The 20051-nt window shown below is 40.0% G+C and overlaps 1 protein-coding gene across 3 annotated transcripts in view; it reads left to right on the plus strand.

Annotated features, from left to right (window-relative positions):
* Nucleotides 1–18059, plus strand: part of TPD52L1 (TPD52 like 1) — a 53975-nt gene extending 35916 nt beyond the window's left edge. For 2 of the 3 annotated variants that reach the window (XM_027897095.1, XM_027897094.1), the window contains exons 4-8: nt 1481–1582; nt 8000–8014; nt 10670–10708; nt 12414–12474; nt 16234–18059. In XM_027897095.1, the coding sequence (XP_027752896.1) occupies nt 1481–1582; nt 8000–8014; nt 10670–10708; nt 12414–12474; nt 16234–16365 (349 nt within the window). In that variant the 3' untranslated portion in view covers nt 16366–18059. The remainder of the gene's footprint in view (nt 1–1480; nt 1583–7999; nt 8015–10669; nt 10709–12413; nt 12475–16233) is intronic. The other variant, XM_027897096.1, reaches the window with a different exon arrangement.
* Nucleotides 18060–20051: the final 1992 nt, after the last annotated feature.

Consider the following 20051-nt stretch of genomic DNA (forward strand, 5'->3'; position numbering starts at 1 on the left):
AGAGAACTGGTACCATAGTCTGCAGCTGCTCCCTGTAGATTGCCTTGTTAGTCAGTGAAAACAGAGACAAGCACCTTCATAGAAGGAGCCCTTTCACTTGGCAGTTTCAGAGCTTGTTAGGCCAGTAAGATGTAAGAAGTGTTGTGGCTTAAGAACATAAAATCAAAATATGTTGTCTGAAAGACCAGAGCATTATGTGGCATCTGCCGTTTACTGGTTTGTAAAACACAGTCCTGAACAGGGGACTCTCAGCAATAGGTACTGCTGGGGCTAAAGGGACATGGCATAAGGGACATGTGATGTGCCATGCTGAAATGTTAAATCTTGTTTTCCCTTCTGCCTCCACAAATTTATATTTCTTTCATATGCATTGAAGTAAGAAGAAAATACTCTGTTGTAGGAATTAGGCAGTGTATTTTGGTACATGTTTGCAATCCTATAGTTTTTGTTCAAAGGAGAATTAGAACCAGTAGAGTTGTATTGCTGAATTTTTCATGATCATTTCTTCAGTTCTTGTCTGCCAACACACACCACAGGATACAAGACTGATTATAGTGTGCTCTCCTTTTGTTACTAGGTCAGTTCTTCTAATTCTGAGCTTGTCTGCGTCACTGGGAATATCAGATAATTTACTCAGAAGGAAGGCTCTGACATGCTCAGAGTTAGTCAGCAGAAAAGCATTTGTGCAGAAAAGCTTATTGATTGCTCTAAGAGAGAAACTTTACTGAAGGGTGCATGTATTCTGGATCAGTACAATTAAGGTGATTCTGTCTTTGAATCTGTATGCTATAAGTGAAATTCGTGACTTCTAAAAGAATTCAGTCCTAAGAATATACATTCACTGGCTAGGTTTTTTCATCTTTCTTTCTATGTCCTTCCCTAAACCTTCTTCCTTTAAAGAAATTTTTAAAAGTGACAAAAGGAAACTTGTAGCATATGGAAAGAGATTTGATCAATTTTTCCCAATGTGAAATATCACAGCATAATTTTGAAGTGCATTTGTTAAACATACCTAATATGTATATGTTTGGAAGAGCAGAGTTGTATTTGTCCTGATTCTTTTCTGTGCTTCAGATTTTGCCACAAGGTCAGCGTCTGCTGTAAGAATGCTTATTTTATGTAAATATCATTTTCTGCAAACAGAAGTTGTATCAAACAGGTATTTAACAAATCACCGTATTCTGCTTTTAAACAGTGTGTGTTGGCCCACCCGGGGGATGTTACTTGCAAGCGAGAAAGACACAGCAAAGGATTGCTCTGGAGAGCATTTTGCTCATATGAGGATTAACTGCACTTGGGAAACGGTGCAGAAGTGGGCATCTTCACCATTTGTTTTGTGCTACAATTACCATGTTTCTTAACCTTTCAGTGTTTGGGACTTTAAGATGTGGAAATAAGGGAAAAGGGAATTAGTTGCATGGGATTCTAGTCGCTCTTTTGTAATACTTATCACTATTTCTGTTCTTGTTTTTGTTTTCAGTTACAAGAAAACACATGAGACCCTGAGCCATGCAGGACAAAAAGCAACAGCAGCTATCAGTAATGTAGGAACAGCTATCAGCAAGAAGTTTGGAGATATGAGGTATAGGCATCTGCAGCTTCTCTGGTCTTATTTTGACAATGAAATATGTAAATCATTTGTCAGCTCTTCTTCTGCATTAGTGTTTTACAGGTTCAAGTAGTTTGTAGTCTGAGTATTTTGCAGCATTCATGTTTTTAACCGAAAAGAAGGTATAATGATGAATGAAGATGTAATTTTTATTAGAGTCCTGTTTTGTTGGTTTTGATGGTTTTTTTTTAAAGTATAGTTGGAAATCTCATTGGAATAACTTTGCAGGCTCAAGGAAATGTACAAGTAAAATGGAGCAAAAAATTGCTGTTAGATCTTTATTAACCCAATTTTATTCATATGTGGACTCTGGAGAAAAATATCATCTGAAGAAAAGAAGCCTGCCCAGGAGCTGCTTGTGAAAAGATAAAAAAAATGTATTTTAGGCTGTTTTTTATCATTTTTTTCAACATGTACTGCAAAATTTTGTTCTGCAGTTGTATAAAAATAGATACAATGGAAGTAACAGGAGTTGAGGTCAGTACAAGAACTGTCACTTAAATGCAACTTCAGTGTCAAGCTTTATATGTTGATGTGTCTTTTAAAGTGTTGATCTTAAAGTCCCTCAGCATGAGCATGGAAATTGTACACTGTAAACCATCCCTCTACAGAGCTTCTTGAGTAGTTTGAAGGAGTTGATTTTAATTTTTGTGATGAAATAAATGGACATGAGTAACTCTGCAATGTATTGTTTGAGCTGCAGAATTAGGGTCTCATTTATTAGAGATATGGTATTTATTCACTTTTTTGTGATTTTGTATTGTATGAGGTAACCATATCCTAAGATCTGTATGTGCTGCAAATGGCTGAAGCATAATTCTTGGCAGCTAAGACTTCTTTTTCCACTTTTTAAATTTTAATCTGAATCTTAAGAAATCTTTAGAGTCTCCCCTTTATACCTGCCTTTTACATGCAGTTTAATAAAACCTTTGCAGAGGTACTACTATTTTTATTGGTGAAAATAAAAAAGGAAAATCTTCATCACAATACGATCTGCTTTACAGTGTCTTTTCCACACTGCAGTTCAAAATGGAAATTTAGTGCATGACTTACAGCCAGGGTATCAACATAACTAAATTTTTTACTTGATGCAGTTAAACATTCATGGGTAGTATATGCCTATCACAGGCTATAAGAATAAAGAGGCACGCAATTGTGTTTTCCTAGTGCATTTTTTTTTAGCATGCAGCAATCTGAGAGCTGAAAAATTTCTAAAAATAGATTTGAGCTTTCATTTAAAAGTTTTTAAGGGTTTTTCTTAATGACTTTATTTAGAATTTATTTTAACTTGTATGAGCTTTTGAAATTCATAACATCTCATGTCTCCCCAGACGAATAGACAGTTATGTGGTAAAATGTGTGGTTTATTTGTTCGCTCATTAATTCCCTATTTGGAGTCTCCCTGATGTCTTTCTTTTGATGCCTTCTGGCTCTTCCATTGTGAGAAACAGTGTGTGAGTCCTTCTTCTGTCCTTCATGTCAGTCATTATTTCTTGTGGTTTTATTTTATTTCGCTTCACTTCCCTCTTTCCAGGCTCCAGTTGGATGAGTCACTTTCACAAGCCTTTTGCTACCTTTGTATACCCTTTCTGCCTTCTGTGCATTTATAGTTGTATTCTGTATTTTTGAGAAAGGCATGAGATGTGTGTGATGCACGTGTTCCCTGTTTCATTTTCTGTTCATTCCGAGCACTTCCTCTTGTAAAAAAGACAAGCCTCCACCTCAGCAAACAGGTGCTGTTGCTGTTTCCATACTTTAGACCCTACAGCAGTGGCCAAAGAGTTGGTGTGCAGATACCTTAAGCGCTGGCTCTTGATCACAGAGGGAAGGATGACTTCAACAGTTCAGGATTCCTTAGTTCCTGTTACATGTGCTTTGCACAGGGTGTGAGATTAACTGCAAAGGCAGAAATGTCTTCACTGAAACATTTCCCCTAGTTAATCACTGTTACCAAACGCCTTTGTCGGTATCAATGCTCATCCCCTTGGAAATCGTGCTTCTGACTAGCACTTGGAGGGCAGATGGAAGGTATTTATCCCATTAGTCCTTTAGCCAAAGGCTCAAAGCAGAGGCTGAGTCCACAGGTACTTCGATTAATCAAGAAGCTGGTTTCTTGTAGCTTCCTTTGATTGGAATTTTTATCTTGAACCTGGTTGGGAATTTTTCAAGAAAATATGAACTACCAGCACTACTTTTTTTGTGGACACTTACTGTTTTCAGGTGAGTTCTCAGTTAGGAGAGTTTTCTTGGCATTTGATGATGAAAAAGCAAGTGGTCTGGCCAGTTTCCCATAGTTATATAAAGAGCTTGGGCCTTCTGCATCTGCTGAACATCCTCAATCTGGAGTGACGGTCAGTATGCTTCCCTCAGCAACAAAGCTGGCCTCAGATCTTGGCTCAGCTTGGGCAGGTGCAGTTCTATGTGGGGTCACACTATAAACCTTCCCCCTCCCTTTCCAATCCCAGTTTTGTCTGGGGGAGTTAACTGTAAAGAGGCAGGAATTTTCTGTGTCATTTTTTACTTGCTTTTTTTTGCTAATCCAAATAATTTTATTTCAGTGATCTAGTATATGGATTATCACCACCCCCTCCCATAATGCCGATTTAAACAAACATCAGACTCTAGCTTAATTCTCTTGGTTAGGCATTAAGGCTGATAGTCACCAATGGCATCCAGATGCAAATCCCTGTTCTGCTTTCATTCAGAGCAGACACTTGAAACTGATTTCTAAAATCCAGATGTCATCATAATTCCCAGTATGTTCAGCAGTCTTATTCCCTGCCTGTGGCAATGGTGATTTTGAAAGGGTTTGTAGTCAGCCTGACTAAATACTGAAGCCTGCCTTCTTTATGAAACGAAATTCTGTTTTCTATGTTGCCTGCTATATCAGTTATACAGAGCACTGCATGAAACATGTATTTCTGTTCTGAAGATGCTGGACCTTGTATTTTCACCTTGTATTATCTCTAAAAACATTACTAAAATATCATAATACAGGCCAGATAGATTCCCCCAAATGTGCTATTCTGCTGTATTAGCAGAATATTCAAGAAGATAAAATCTTATTCAAGAAGATAAAATCTACTAGAAAATAAAATGAGAAAATTCTGTATGTCTGAAAGAATGGAGATGCCGCCTTTGGGGACTAAGTGCTTTTCATGCAGCTGCTGGGCTTCTCTTTCATCCCCACCCTGGCTCACCGGTGTCACAACTCTCTGGTATTCGTTTTGTGCATGAATAATCACTAGCATTTTACATTTTCTGAATTTTGTATTAATTATTAGTGCTTGTAAGGTCTATTTACAGTCATAATGCGTCCTATTTAATATTATCATGTTACTAGAAATACCAGAAATGCATATAAAGACAGTGTACTCATACTTTTGCTTTAGGATACAAACCAGACAATAGCAATGTAGCTAAGATTCTTCATGAATAGCTCTTGTGATTAGTTATATGCCGTCAAGATTTTTTTGTTGCTCCTCCACCTCTTGCTGATATTGTCTCCTTTAATATTTTTTTGACATGGAAGGTGAAGGGGAAGAGTGGGATCTCAGGTCACTTAGAAGCATGGGCTCACATGTCTTAGTGTTAAAGTCATTATGCTGGCATTTTAACATGGCTTTTGGTATGTAGAGCACAGATGTGATGAGAGTTGAGGGTCTTTATCCTTTTCTCCTTTACATACTGCTGAAGTTTGGATCTTTTCATGCAGTACTGCTGGATTATTAAGCAGCCATCTACGACAAGTTGTGATACCAAGTGGGAGACTTTCTGGTTTTTGGTTTGCTTTAAAAAAAAAAAAAAAAAAAAAGGAAAGGAAAAGGAAACTACTTACACTACACTACTATATGCACACTACCACATACATTGCTACTACTCAAGTAAATGTATTTAAAGATTAAGCTAACAAAGGCATGCATGCAATTTAGGATGTCAGCAGTTGTACTGCATATAGAGGCTTCATTCAGCTGTCTCATACATTTTCTTTAATTACATGATCACAGACCCCTTTCAAATTCAGTGCCTGGGATGAGCCAGTTCTCAAGATGAATGAAGATAATATAATGCCTCATTCCTGCCAGGAGCTGGAAGGCACATGTGGAAAGAGACAAAAGACTGCAGGGAGGGAGAGCCTGGGGGCATGACTGTGCCCCTCAGAGATGACGGGAATCAGCACAGAAGGCACACGAGGCCCCAGAGGGGTGGAGTAAGGCAGAGTTCATCCCTCTGCTGGAAAGGGACAAGGGAAGTTCTGGGAAATACAAAGCAGATACTGGGGGAATGCATTAACCTGTTATTTTCTAAGGATCTAGAAGATAGCATGAAGACAAAAACATAAAAGGGTTTGTCAAGAACAATTATCTTGAACTGACAGCACCTGTCATAGCTGATAGATGGGAGGCAGGAGATGTGATAGAGCTTGACTTTGATAAGGCTGTCTGTACTGTTTCTGCAGAACTAGAGAAATACAGCTTAGGTGTTATTGCTTTAGCAGGAAGAGAGCATAGGGAGCTGAAAATGATATCAAAAGAATAGGTCTCGGTAGCTCACTGTAATGCAGGATTTTGCAGGCATCTGTCCTGAGCCTGTTACTTATCAGCATTTTCATTGCTGGGTTAGATGAAGGCATCAGAATGGCATCATTCAGAATTCCCATATGACTGCAGTGGCAGGGTGTGCAAGCACTTCAGACACCAAGAGTAGAGTTCCACATTTATTCAGCATAGGTGCTGAATATAAGGTGCTTTATTGACAAATAGAAAAAAAAAAATCAAAGTCAGAGATGGGGAGCTCTGACCAGCCAGCTTTGCAGAGAAGGGCTGAGCAAATGCTAGGCTGGAGGCTCACATGTGCAGCTGAACAGGGGTTATTTCTGAAGGTTATCTCTCATTTAACGTTTTTAGAAGCAGGTAGGGCCGATATCAGTTGGTGATGGCTCAGGTATAATCGTTTTAGCGCTTTGGGAGTTAATTTTTGCTAAGCCTTTATTGTCGTGCCTTTTGGGGCTCTTTGTTGTTGTTTGTGGTGATGGTGGAGTTTTTGCACAGCTTTTTAGGATTTCTGTGATCCAAGGATTTTCTGGGCACTTAAAACTGTTGCTAGAAAGGAATTCCTTCAGATATTGTTGCTATCGTGCCCAAAACTACCATTCTTAAACCTTTCTGGTTTTGACACCCTTATACAGGAAATAGTAATACTGCCTTGCTTCAGAACATAATTTCATAAGCTTTTTTTTTTTTTCTGATGGTGAGGCAGTTGTTTTCTCTCGTTTCTACTGACACCCCTTTATTTGTGCTGGTTTTTAGAGGTTTGCAGTAACAGATTTCATTATCATGTGCAAGTTTCTGTATTAGCGTGGAGAAGAGGGTGGCTGCTACTGGGAGGCAGCAGGTAGTAAAAGTAGGCTGTATATGGCAACAGCATTACTTAAGCTGGTCTAAGCAGAACTGTGTTATGAAGATAAACCCGTGACTGTTGGAGAAGCAGCAATATACACGATGATATGTATAACCCTGTAAATAAGCCTGAATAAATCAATACTTTTCTTTGGAGGAAGGTATGAATGTTGTGCAGTAAATAATGCATTACACCACACGTTGAGAAAGAATGTGAAAAACAAGCGTTGAAGACTCTTCATGTTCATTAAGTGTGCATCATCTATCTGGCTTTGCTGTGTGAGACAGGTGTTCCCTTGAAGTGGTCTGTAATTAAAGACTACATCAGTAACACAGATGAAGAGAGGCTGTCTGCCTCACCATGTCTCAGCTTCGGAACATTAATGACATCTTCTGAATGTTGTATATCAGTGTGCCTCTCCCAGTTCTTCTGCTTTAACTAAGTTTCTTGTGAGCTGGAACACAGTGTCAAAGTGTTTCAAGTATCGTTTTCAACAAGGAACAAGTATTTTTAAAAAAATGTCATTTTAGGAATTAAAAGCCCCTTATTTTTTCCCCACCTTTTTTAACTGAGAGATGATTAAGAAATCCAGTGGGGAAAAAAAAGACATTTGCTGTTGATGTACATGTACAATTCCAGTACACCTATACTTTAATGATATTAAGGTAGGATATGGGGAGGGAAACCAGTTAACATTGTTTAAATCTGATCTAATGAAGAGAACACAAAACTTAGCAGACAATACTTGTGTTATTCAATGCATACAGAATAGGTGACTGCATAGTGAAGGACTGTGTGAAATTTTTTGCTTTGAAGGGATCTTAACTGATTCACATTCTAGTGTGAATCCCAGCATGAAGATTTGAATGCAAATTATTTTTTTTTTTCTGCTTAGGCAGTTTGACATGTTACAGATGTATATGTATATATTTGTTGCCTTTTCCTATTACTTTTAACTCTTGCTTTTCTTTCCTTGTGCATCCACTACAGATCACATTCAATTAGGTAAGAAACATTACTCTCCTTGAATACTGCCTCTGTATTTGCCAGGATTTGTGCTATGGCCTGTAAGGCAGTAACCTCTTTCCTTTCAGCATCATTATATAGGATAAAAGCATATGCTATTTAAACTGTAATACTTTATTTTTACAGCATGGTGAATATAACAAGAAATGGACTGAATTAAGAGTTTGCCTTGAGTAAATCAGTCTGAAATTCCAACAATAAGCATGCTCAAAAGATGTTGGTCTCGGGAAAACCTATTTATACATAATTGTATTCTCTCAACCATCTTTTTCTGTCAGAGGTTGGAACAAAAGCAACAAACAGTAAAAATTCTATTCAGCTGAGTTTTAGAAAGATTTTATGAAGTATTTAATTACCTCCTCTTCAATAAAGCAGAAGTATCTTAGCCATGACTCTTAAGTCCTGGGAAAATTTCCAGTAGTAGGCCAATTTCTGAACATGATAAAGGAGTTCTTAATATTTAGAGTTTGAATTTATTGATTCTGTAATGTACTTCAATATATGATGAATAAGAAAACAATTTTATGTGTATTCAAAGATTCTATAAGCAGTGTGGCTTTACGTCAGGTCACCCTACAGAAAGGCTGAACAGTCCCGAATCCCCTCCAAGTCACTCTGGCCTTCTAGCAACTTCAGTTCCCAGGAGAGCCCAAGAATATTTTTTTCCCTTCAGCTAAGTTATCCTAACATGGACTCTTACTTCCCTGAGAAAACTCCAAAACATGGCATAGACTGACCTTCCTATCTCACTCTGACATGAAACCAAAATGTATTATTTACCTTTGTCATGAAGGCTCTGTTTTCTGCCCTAATCACCACCACAGACATGTATGTCTTTAAAAAATCCTTATTGTTTTAGGCTTCTACTAAAAGAAGATATTTCCACTGTTTCTATAACTTGCATCCTCACCTCTTTAGAGAAATTAAAAGATGAACTCAAGAAATAAATATTGTGCAATTTGCACTTAATATTTGGATTCTCTGTTATGTCCGTCTCTCATCTGTGTGAATTTAGTTTGGCACAATGTAATCTTCTTACTTAAACCTTCATATTTGGAATGTTTTACTATTAGAAGAGGAGCAGCCTAGGCTGAAATACTTCCAAACTCTATTTTTGTCATGTATTGGAAGACTAAAATGGCAAGCATGCTTGTTTAATTTAACTAAGATTGTTAAAGATTTGCTGCACTTGTGAAATGTTTGGGCTAATATTTCACAACTCTTAAAAATTATGTGCAAAACTGAACATGAAACATTTGCATTGTCTACTGTCCGGTCTTGTCAGTTTGAGCTTAGCAGAAGCCTTAAAATATACACAACAGCAAACAGTTTGTATTAGATCTCTTTCACCTGATTGCCAAATAGCTCTTGTGTCCCTTCCCCACCCCCATTTCTGAATCTTTAATCTGGAAAAAAAAAATCTGTATATGGACTCAATACTGCTCTGAATTTGTGCAGTTTGGAAAAAACAAGTGCTGTTTGTATGAGAGCTTTCATTTTTTAATGCTATAATCATGCTTTATGTGCAAGCCAAATGTTGGTGGCTCTTAAAGTAAAGCTCTCACTCTTCTCAGTCAGACCAGGCTGCAGCTGTCAGTCAACACTGAAAGTAGCAATGCATGGATTTTTGAAAAAAGACATACTCTTGCAGTGCATACTTTACTTAAAATGCTCAGATCTAAATGTGCTTATGGAAAGTTCTTAAATTTCAAATAGAGATTCTTATTTGGAAGAGGCTTGATGCTTCCCAGCAGTGGGGAACAAGTGATGTGACAGCAGAGTTGGTTTTGATGGCGCAGGTGGGAGAATCTGGTTAATGTAAGTCAAGCAGTTAGTGTGGGTGGTCATCTACAAGTTTAAAGGTGTGCAAGATTATTTGGGGATCTTTGATGCAGAGGCTCCATCCTCTGCTTGCAGTCTTCCAACAGTTGCTGCTGGGAAGTCTGAGGAGGGAAGTGTCATAAGGAGAGGTGGACGAGAGCTGTGGAAAACAGCTTCCTACCTTTGGTAAAGTTGAGGGGTGAAGGAGGAGGTGAAATGTCTGAGAGATGCAGACAACTGAGAGTGCTGTCTCTCTGGCTGAAGTTAGCTGTTTAGGTATCTGGTTGTGCAGGAACCTATTCAAACTGGGAGCCAGCACTGGCTGTTTGGACTGTATATGGTGCACATGCAACAAAGGCAATTGCCTGCTCACCTACTGACATGAGGCAGGTCTGTGGATGTTCACAAACCCGAGGTGTGCTGCACTTGCTCAACAAAGAGCTCATCCATCCCCTGTCACTGTGAGTCACAGGGGTGGCTCGCTGTTCCCCGTCACATGTTGTGTGTCTCTCTAGATAGCAGGGGTCTGTGCCATTTAAATGAATATTTCCAGAAACTGGTTTGCATCATTGTTTTGAGCCCCATTGCTGGTCAGTTGACATGAGAATGAGGTAGCAAGATCTTTAATGCTGAGAGTGAGATGGAGTTCACAAGTGAGTTTGATAAGCTCTTGCCATCAGGAGAGGAAGAAAACCAGCACTTTCAAAAATATGTATACATACATTTAAAGTTAATTTAAAAAATTATATTATAATCATGTTGGAAATTGGATTTTACAGCTTTTTTTCTTTATTTTTTACCTTTGTCCTACAGCTACTCTATTCGCCATTCCATAAGCATGCCTGCAATGAGGTAATATGCTACCCGTATTCTGTTTGCTATGGTAATGTTCAGCAGTGTAATGAAGGGGGATTTGCATACTTTGATCCTGATCCTGTAGTTTTTAGTTAGATGAATAGTCTCACTTCAATCAATTAAGGTTATTCATGTAGATGAGGGCTGCAGGACAGGCCATCTGGGTTGTTGTTTTTTTTTTTTTTTTAATTTTAATTGTATTAAATGTGTAATCTCTTGTACAAGCCTTTGAGTAAATGAAGCAGTTCTGAGATATATTTGAGTAGCTGATCGTTATCAGGTTTGCGTTACTGAATCTGAAATTTGGTTGTTTTTCTCTCTCTAGAACATTGTCCAAAGCCCGTTAATGTCAGAGATGATTTTCACTTGAACAGGCTTTGGATCATGCTCCTGTGGAGGGATTTTATATGAGTGCTTTCATATTTTAATGGCTATAATCATACTTTACTTGACTGCAGCCAAATATTGATGTCTGTGCAAGTAAAGCTCTATTTTTTTAAATAAAATTAGAATGCAGCTTTCTTTTTCGTCCCTTGGCCTGTAAATATATGAATATCCCCAATCCTTGCCAAGCATGTGGGAAAAACAAACCTCCTGCCTATAGGATGGGTGCTAATTCATTCAGCTTCAGCAGGTGGATAGTTTAAGGCAAGCATTCACCCACTGATGTGACTTATGAGTCAAATGCAAGACATAAAACTCAATTTCTCTCTCCTTTTGACCCTTCTTGCCCTATGAAAAATTTGTCATCTAATTAACAGGAACAAAAATCTACATTATTTTTCCAACTGGCTTCTGCTTTCCCTTTCTTTAAATTAGGGTTATTTTAACTTAGCCTGATGAGGGATATGATGCAAATGGATTTGTAGAAATAGGAACTCTGCTGGACATCGGTGTCTGAGCTGCAGAGCCTTCACTAAGTATGAAGCACAATGTATGGAGCACTGTAATTGAGCTCTCAGGTGTCAAGCAAGGCGCAGAGAACCAGAAGGTCCCCTTTACCCACTGCAGATTTGCCCAAGTCCTTTGTGCTGGCTGAACACAGAGAAAAGCTTAACTTTGTCAGAGAGGCACCTTAGGAACAGAGTCTCCCTGAAGTCTTTGTGACTGCAGATGTATCCTGCTGTTTTCAAAGACAAAGTCACAGAGTTGGGGGTCAGCATTCCTCAAAGGCATTCGGGATCCACTTCCAATATACTTCTAATCTCCTTCTTCCCAGCCTCGGGACATTAAACTTGTCATCTTTGTAATAATGTAGGTTACGAACTTGCTCATCAGCTGAAAAAAAATGTTCATTTGTTTACAGCAACAACACAGATGGATAAAGCTACAACAGAAATGATAAAACCATAGAAATGCAGCCCTACAGCCAGCAATCTATGACTGCTCTTCTGAGAGCATGATAAATGTATCACAGAGTAGGCAGACCAGTCACCGTTTGTTTTCCATTACTAGGCAGGTTCTGCTTTTGCAAATTTGTAGCTAAAAAATACTCATCCAGTTATCGTAATTGGATTTGACCGACAGAGCACAAGTTGAGTGTTCATAGCTTATCAGCCTATAGCCTTGTTCTGCCAGGCAGTCTTCATTCTGTCCTGGCATTGTTGCCTTAGTACAAACTGATCAAATTGTGGAGTTATCCCTTGACGTTTGCAACTGGCGACTCTTTTTCCTTCCCTCAACTTTTTTTTTTTCCTCCTAGGAATTCTCCAACTTTCAAGTCGTTTGAGGAGAAGGTTGAAACCACTGTCACAAGCCTTAAGGTAAAGTTTAGGGGCAGAGGTACATGGCTGTGTGTGTTAAAGTGTGCCACCTTAGTTGTCCCTATCATTTGTACAGGAGAGCAATTGAATTTGCTGTTCCATCAAGAATTTCATGGAACTGCAAGAGCACTAAAGGAGAATGAAGGCAATATGCAAAGAAATTGCCTTTTTCTGTTTTGTTAGTAAGAAAATATTTGTGTTGCCCGCCAAAGTGAGCAAGTGGTCTCAGGGAATGCCAAAACCACTGGTTAGAGCTGTCGTGTAACTCAGGTGTGATTGATACTACGCTCTTAGTGGCTCTTAGCCACTAAGCCACTAACTCGTCTCTCTTTGTCTGCAGGTGTGTTTCTTTTAAAATTTAAATGTTTTATCTGGATTTAAAGTTCCAAAACTATATTGACATATTTGCTGCAGGAGATGAACATCTAATGGCAAAGTTACCAGGCAGCACTAGCTAAGGCTCTTACTCAGGAGCGCAGAGCATGGCAAATTTGCAGTTTGCTACTCTTTGCAGCATGGTGAGGCACAAAGGGGCAACATGAGGATTTGTCTCCTAATGGTTCTTGCTCATCAGATAAAGTCGAGTGTGCTCATAACATGGCATGTTACTTGCCTGTGATAGAATGCTCTATAATTTTCAGATTTTGAGTGTTCATGTTTATTTAGTGATAGATTGTTCTGACAATCCAGGTTAGGTCATGATGATGTGGGGCAATTTCTTCTTTGTTGCACTGTGTCAGAGCAGGAAATGTCATCTCAGTTTCACAGGTGGGAGGCAGCATCCCAGGAAAGACTGGGAGTGTCTAGGAGGAGGAGCTAGAACAGAACTCAGACCCCCCAAGCCCCAGCGCAGTGCTGTATGCACTTTCCTATCCTTTTTACTTTAGCTGCAAATGCATTTTATAGTCACCCTTACTGTAGGAGGAATCATTCATGCAGTGGGGTGCACCAGCTTGGAAGATCTGAATTCTTGTCTGCTGCAGTCAAGCCTATTGCTTGCATTTATCACTTTGTGTTCCTTCTACTTCCACCCATTGATATAAGGGATGTAGCCCACTGGAACACCTGAAGTCTGAAATTGTTTGGGTTGGTTGTTTGGGGTTTTTTTGCGGGGGGGTAGTGGGGTGGTGTTGGGGTTTTTTCACCCCAATTTTCACCACTTACCAGCAGGAGAAGTGCAGCACTTTTTGTATCCATTTAGTCACTAAACCTACTCTCAGGGCTTTCAGTAGTACTTCTAGCTCCTAAGTTTGCATCTAGACTACGCAAGACTACACACATAGGCCAGCCTTTGAGAGAGACAACTTAAAGCCTTGCTTTCGGGGATAAAGGACAAATGTGAGTGATGTTCTTTCTGCATCAAGGGAGGGGTGTCTGTTTCCAGTGACCTCAGTGTGATTCAGAAAAAGTCAGTTCAAACTGCACAGCTCTGAAGACCATTTCCTATCACAGTGTTTCACTTGGGGAGGCAGATCTTACTCTGTGGATTAAGCAAAGGTGTTCTATGGGAGACTATTTGTGAGGCCAGCTCAGCCTGCTGTGTTCAGAGTGCTCTTAGATCATCCTTTAAGGAATCTCTAAGTAAGCAGGACAATACAGTAAGTTTTGAGTCCAAAATAATTAATTGTCTATTGAAAAACCCACTAGCATTTTCTGAAATATTTTCTGTCTGTTTTCTCATTCTTTCTTCCATTTCCTCGTGCAAATGGGGAAGCTGGAGTTACGGACTAGGGTGCCACCAGTATAGACTATGGAAAAATGGGAATGTCTCAGCACTGTTCTTCCTTTTGCCTGCCTCTGTGCCAAGCCTTGTATGATTAGGAGGACTGGGGGATGCGGGGAGAAATCATGCAGTTCCTCTTCAATTCTAGGCTCCTGCTGTGGTCTGAAAAAGTGGAGAACTTCCCAGAGAGGCTTCTGAAAAAAAAAAAAAAAAGGACAGCAGCAGTCTTACCATGTTCCTCCCACCCTCTATATTAGCCAAAACTGATGTTCAGATTTCATATGTTTAGCAGTCATCTTTAAAATTAGATTTTATTTGCTCTTGGTGTTTGGACTTTGGGTTGCAGCTTTTCTGGGAGAATGTATTAGTTCAGTTTCCCCTGGAAATCAAACAGCACCTGGGTGCCTCGTTCCTTTCAGCTTTTCTGAAAATCTGAACACTGGTGAATTAAATGTTGGCATAAACACTGGGGTACTGGCCAGTTAAGTGACTTTCCTCATCCTTGGCTTTGGATGGAAGAGTAGGCAGAAAAGCAAATGAAAGAAAATGAAATTGCATTAATGTTTCTTATTTTGAGGAGTCCAAATGAGTATGCACCTTATCTGACTCACTTGAAGTAGTGCAGCAATAGTTTACTTTACAATCACCCTGATTGGTCTGAATCTATGTTCTTTTGAGAATTTTAATTGGCAAATAAAAGTCATGAGTCTTGCCATAAAAACTTGATGCTAGCTTTACTAGGCAGTAGCTGCCTTTTTGCTGTAGGTTCTGGGCCCACCAGCATTTAACAATACATGTATTTCATATTGCTGTTTGCAAAAATCAGTGGTGGACCGACACCTTCTGAACCTAGACTGAATACAGATTTTTACCTCTTGTGATGGGAATTTTTAATCAGTGGCTCAAACTGTCAGAGAAAATATCAAGCCCACTACTACCTTATTTTTTTGCACTTTCAAGCTAGGCAAACTGCTGAGCTAGCTAAAGAAACAAAGGATTACATAGGATTAACCCTTTGGAAACTTAGGACACAAAGTTCATTTAATTAACCTTCTTAAGCATTCAGGGGCTGACAGGCTCCAAAAACGCCAGCTTGTCTTTAAGTCCTGCTACAATTCTAGGATGGAGTACAGAGTTTTACGCCATTTTCAGACTTGAGTCAACTTTGAGTGGGCATATCAGCAAGCCAAGCCACAAAAGAATGTTTTCTTACCAAGACAACCTAGTCAAAACAGCTTTGTCTCTTCATCACATTGGCTTGGTTGTTTCTAAACCTTTAGATAAAGCTCTGTCTTTGAAAGGAAAATTCTGTTTCAGAGATTTAGTCTTACTGGTTTTTATTTCTACAACATTTACAAATTCAGTGACCCAAAGCATTCTGGAAGTACACATGCAAGCACGTTGTCATATGTTTCCTCAATGTAATTTGATGTCTCTTCCCTGCCTTCCTCCCTGAAAATGCTGCAAGCAGTTTTGTATATCAATATCTTTGTAGCTGCAAGTGTCTGAGAGGAGATAAGCTGCTGGGTTTGTTCTTCTGTTACTGCATTCCTTCTGCTGTCCAAGATCCCAGGACAGTTTATGTATTTTGCAAGAAGCTGTGTTCCTGTTGCAGGTGGATGGACCACTTTACTCAGCAAATGAGCCAGTTCATTTTAATACTCGTCTCTTATCCAGGCTTCATAGAATTGGAAAAAACAGTGAAACCAGTGTGATCTACTCACATAGATAACCACACTACGTTTAGTGGCAGAGTCTTGGGTTCTGCCTGGGATCTGCTTAGGGACTGGTTCATTTAAGTGAATCAGACATGCCACTGGCAGATTTTACAATGGCAGCCTAGTTTAGAAATTGGGGGAGGAAAGAATTTGCTTTATTTGACTGTTTTTGTAGCTGTTGTTCTAAGGAAAAAAACATCCCGCGTGTTCTCTGCCTGAACAGTTCCCAGCCCTCCAATGACCATGGGGTGGAACGTAAATGGGACTTGCTTCAGTGTGAACAGAAGAACTTTCTGTTCTCTGTTTGCCTTGTTTCAGACCAAGGTTGGTGGGACGAGCCACACAGGAGGCAGTTTTGAAGAAGTTCTCAGCTCTACAGCCCATGCCAGCGCTCAGAGCAGTCTTGCTGGTACCCGAGTTCCTGAGAGTGAAGAAGAGCTTCAGTGTTAAACTTCAGGCCCTCCTGAGCCCCGCATAGTTCTCTTCAGAGACTTGCCCAGACAGTGATTTGTAACCTTCTCTCACCACACAAATTGTGTAACAAGGTTTTGTTGGCTTTGGAAAACTGCCTCCCTGGCCTTGTGTTGGAGAAATGTTTCCTCTCCCTATTTCTATTTTAGATGGGCCATTTTAGTGCCAGCTACTTTGTACATCATCGAAACCATAGACCAGTCACTGGCTATAATGCACTAAATTCTGTGTTAAGTGGCTAACATAGTTTTCATTTTCAGGTGACTTCCCTCCAACAGTCTCCCAACAGTCCCTGTTTCTAATCTCTTTTAGTTTGCTCTTTTGTATGTGTTGGTTTCCAGATCCCCTCTCAGTGCCACATCAGACAGATGGACCTAGAGCTGTGCTAAGCCTTCAGCTGCCAGCAGTAGCCCATACACCAGCTGTCTACCAGCCATACCAGGTGCCCTTTGTTCAGGAGTTTCAGTAGATGATCTATTTCCTAATAGAATTAAAATCACTTATTGTCACAAAAAATTTTTGCTCCTTCACTGGTGCAGTCTGGCATCGCCTTCCACCTGTTACTTGGCAGAGTTAAGGAGGACAGGAAGAGACACCCAGTTATTCATGCAGAAACTGAACTGATCACAGCTCTGGAATCGAGATGGTCATGGTGGCTAGAAAAGTTTCAGTTTAGAAATACGTACCATTGCTCACTCTCTGTGGTTTGGTAAGGCTTGACATTATAAGTTAATTGCAAAATCAAGTGGAGCGGAGGAAACCTCTAATATTTTTGCCTCCGTAACTTACCCTCAAAAATAAGGGAAGGTATTTATAAGCTTCAGTCAAGCTACAGCCTTAAGTGAAAGAACACAAACCCAACAACTGGCTCCAGATGTGCCATAGCTTAGAGAGCCCTTGCCTTCAGCCCACACTTCAGAGCTGCTAGCACAGACCCCGTCATCTCACAATACACAGGATGAATAAAAACTTTACTTCACTCTTGGTGTCAAATTTTGTCATGCTTTGCTCCGGGATGTAGTTCCACCAACTGTGTTATTTCTGCTCAATCACCAAGAGCCAGGCATCTCTCAGCTTTGATTCAGCATGCTTGCTTGCATTCTTCTAACATTTTTTCTAAGGAAAGAGCAGCATGTTTGTGACACTATCTGGCTGTCTAGTGAGCACGTGTCAGTATGCATGTTGCATTACTCAGTTCACCAGACTGAGGTGAGCCCAATGTTATCAATAAAAAAGATGGAAAAGAGCCTGACTACTTTGAAAATGGATGCATTTTTTGAGCATATGCCAAAGCTTCAAATCAGTGTTAGTGACTTTGACATTACATACCGCTTAAAATTTTGTGAGAAAACTTGGCTTTAAGTGATTTTTTTTTTTCCCCTGTGGCTTTTGGTAGTTTTCAAAACATTGAAAGTTCTTTTGTAATGTTCTACTGGACATAAGTTACCTTTGGACATTTTTATCACATGCCTCTTTAGTGTGATTTTTAGCATGGAAGCAAATCTAACTATGCTTTTCTAGTATTCTTGTGACAATTTCCTAGCTTATTTTGTGTGGTTTTGTGCATAAATGTGAATTTATCTAAAATGTAAGCTATTAATGGTCAACTTAGTTTGTGTAAATGAAGTTCTTGATATTCTTATTAAAAATAAATTTCTCTCTTTCTCTTTTACACTTTGTGATGTTTTAATTTTTGTGTTTACTAGTAGTACTGAGCAACCTGGTCTAGTGGGAGGTGTCCCTGCCCGTGGCGGGGGAGTTGGAACTAGATTGTCTTTAAGGTCCCTTCCAACCCAAACCATCCTATCATTCTATGGTTACTGTGCATCTATAAGCCTTGCTATTTCATGGAAGAATATCAAGGTAAATTGCCTGAACATAATCTGCTATTTTTACCTTTTTAAAAATCTGCTCAGTTTCTTCTGGGCCTGAAATTCCCCATGAAAAATCTGTAGCCCAAGTTTTGAAAATTCTGAGGTTCAGTGGAGAAACACGCTTGAACTAAGTTCAATAAAAGTGAAATGCATGGCATAAAGCATCTAGGTCCAAAACCACTGACCTTTTGAGCAGGACCATCAGCCAAACCAAGGTCAAAACATGGACTCCAAGCACTAATTTAGACCTCATTTTATTTATTTATGTATGTATATACACACACTGAAAATACTTCTGGGAAGCAGTAAATTGCATTTAATTGCATTCATTAAGAGCATAATTTCAAGAGCGCTAGTGGAGGTGGGCTGGCCAGGCAAACTTCACTTCCATACAAATTCTTAAATGTTACTGTCATGACAGCAGCTGCCACTTGGTGTAGGGTCAACAGGGATATGGGAAAGACCTAAGAGAAGGCAAGTTCCTCTTGCAGGTCATAAGTCCAGGGCCTTTTCCTACATGTGAGCAGTGCACTTTAAAACAACATTAGGAAGCCTGAAACCCCACTGTTTGCTATCTTTTCTATTAATCTCTCATCACAGCTCATGCTTTCTGATCACACCTTCTCCCATTTCCCTCCAACTAACTCCTGTTTCTGTTACAATACTGTGTCCAAAACTGATACAGGATTGCAGCAGCAGCAGCAGCAAGGAGAAGAGAATATCATTTTACACAAAGTACCTCTTGCCTTTGTTTAGAACCAAACCCCACCCAATGCACACCCAAACCATGTTGCCATTTCTCAGGCTAGCACCACTGCACTGGGGTTTCACACTGTCGCCTGGATCCCCTGCAGAATGGGGAAGCTTCCTTACTCCACTGCAGGAAAGGAATGGTCCTGTTTAGGGTAGCGCTTGTGCTGTGTGTGTTTCTACCAAACATCTCCCCAAGGCCACTTTTCTGGTTCGTCATGAACATTCTCCATTCTGTATTTTGATGCATCTGTAGCTCTTTCACACTCAGCATTCAGTGCAAACTAACAAGAGACTAAAATTTGTGTGCATCTTGGTGGAAAAAATATGCTGAAGAGAGCTCAGTGGGCCTCACTCCATCCCACTTGCAGTATGACTGTTGCCAATAACCACTTTCCTATTGTTCAGCAAAGCACAACCTGTTCTTCCAGGGTTTCCACAGGGCACAACTGCTCCCTTGTGGGGTTCCCAGCAGAGCAGGCATCTCACATCTCCTCTGGACCAGACCAATATGCTCTGCAGATTTTGTGCACTGTGCCAACCCCTAAAGCAAGAGCTCCCAGCAGCTGTGCCCAGCACTCTGTGCCTCTGCCAAAGGCACCAGCTGCAGAACACTGCACAAGCTTTGGTCAGGCCCCTGAGGATTGCATAAAGGAAACATTTCCTGAGTCATGGTGCCTGAAAATGTGTGCTCAGCTACATTACCTATTTTTGAACTGGATGACAACTGAATTTAGTTTTATGCTGCTTTATTTGACACGAGGCAGAAGGAAGATGGAGAAGCGAGCTCCAGGTCTTGACCATGTAAATTTTCCAGGTGCCAACTTTGCTTAGTTGGTAATCATGACATTGCCCTAATCTCCAGCTGCACACAACTCAGCAGTTGGCTGTGCAGACACTGGCCTCATAATGGTATTTACCATCGCTACAGCTTTACTTCCCAATCATTCTGGACTTCTAGAGAAGAAGGGAACCAGCTTTACACAGGTGTAGAGGCTTCTGCGTTAGACTGCACAAACACCAAAGGTCCCTCCCAACCTC

Source organism: Empidonax traillii, unplaced genomic scaffold, assembly GCF_003031625.1.
Source record: "Empidonax traillii isolate 1590-97213 ecotype Southwest subspecies unplaced genomic scaffold, ASM303162v1 scaffold528:size513120, whole genome shotgun sequence".
Lineage (NCBI taxonomy): Eukaryota > Metazoa > Chordata > Aves > Passeriformes > Tyrannidae > Empidonax > Empidonax traillii.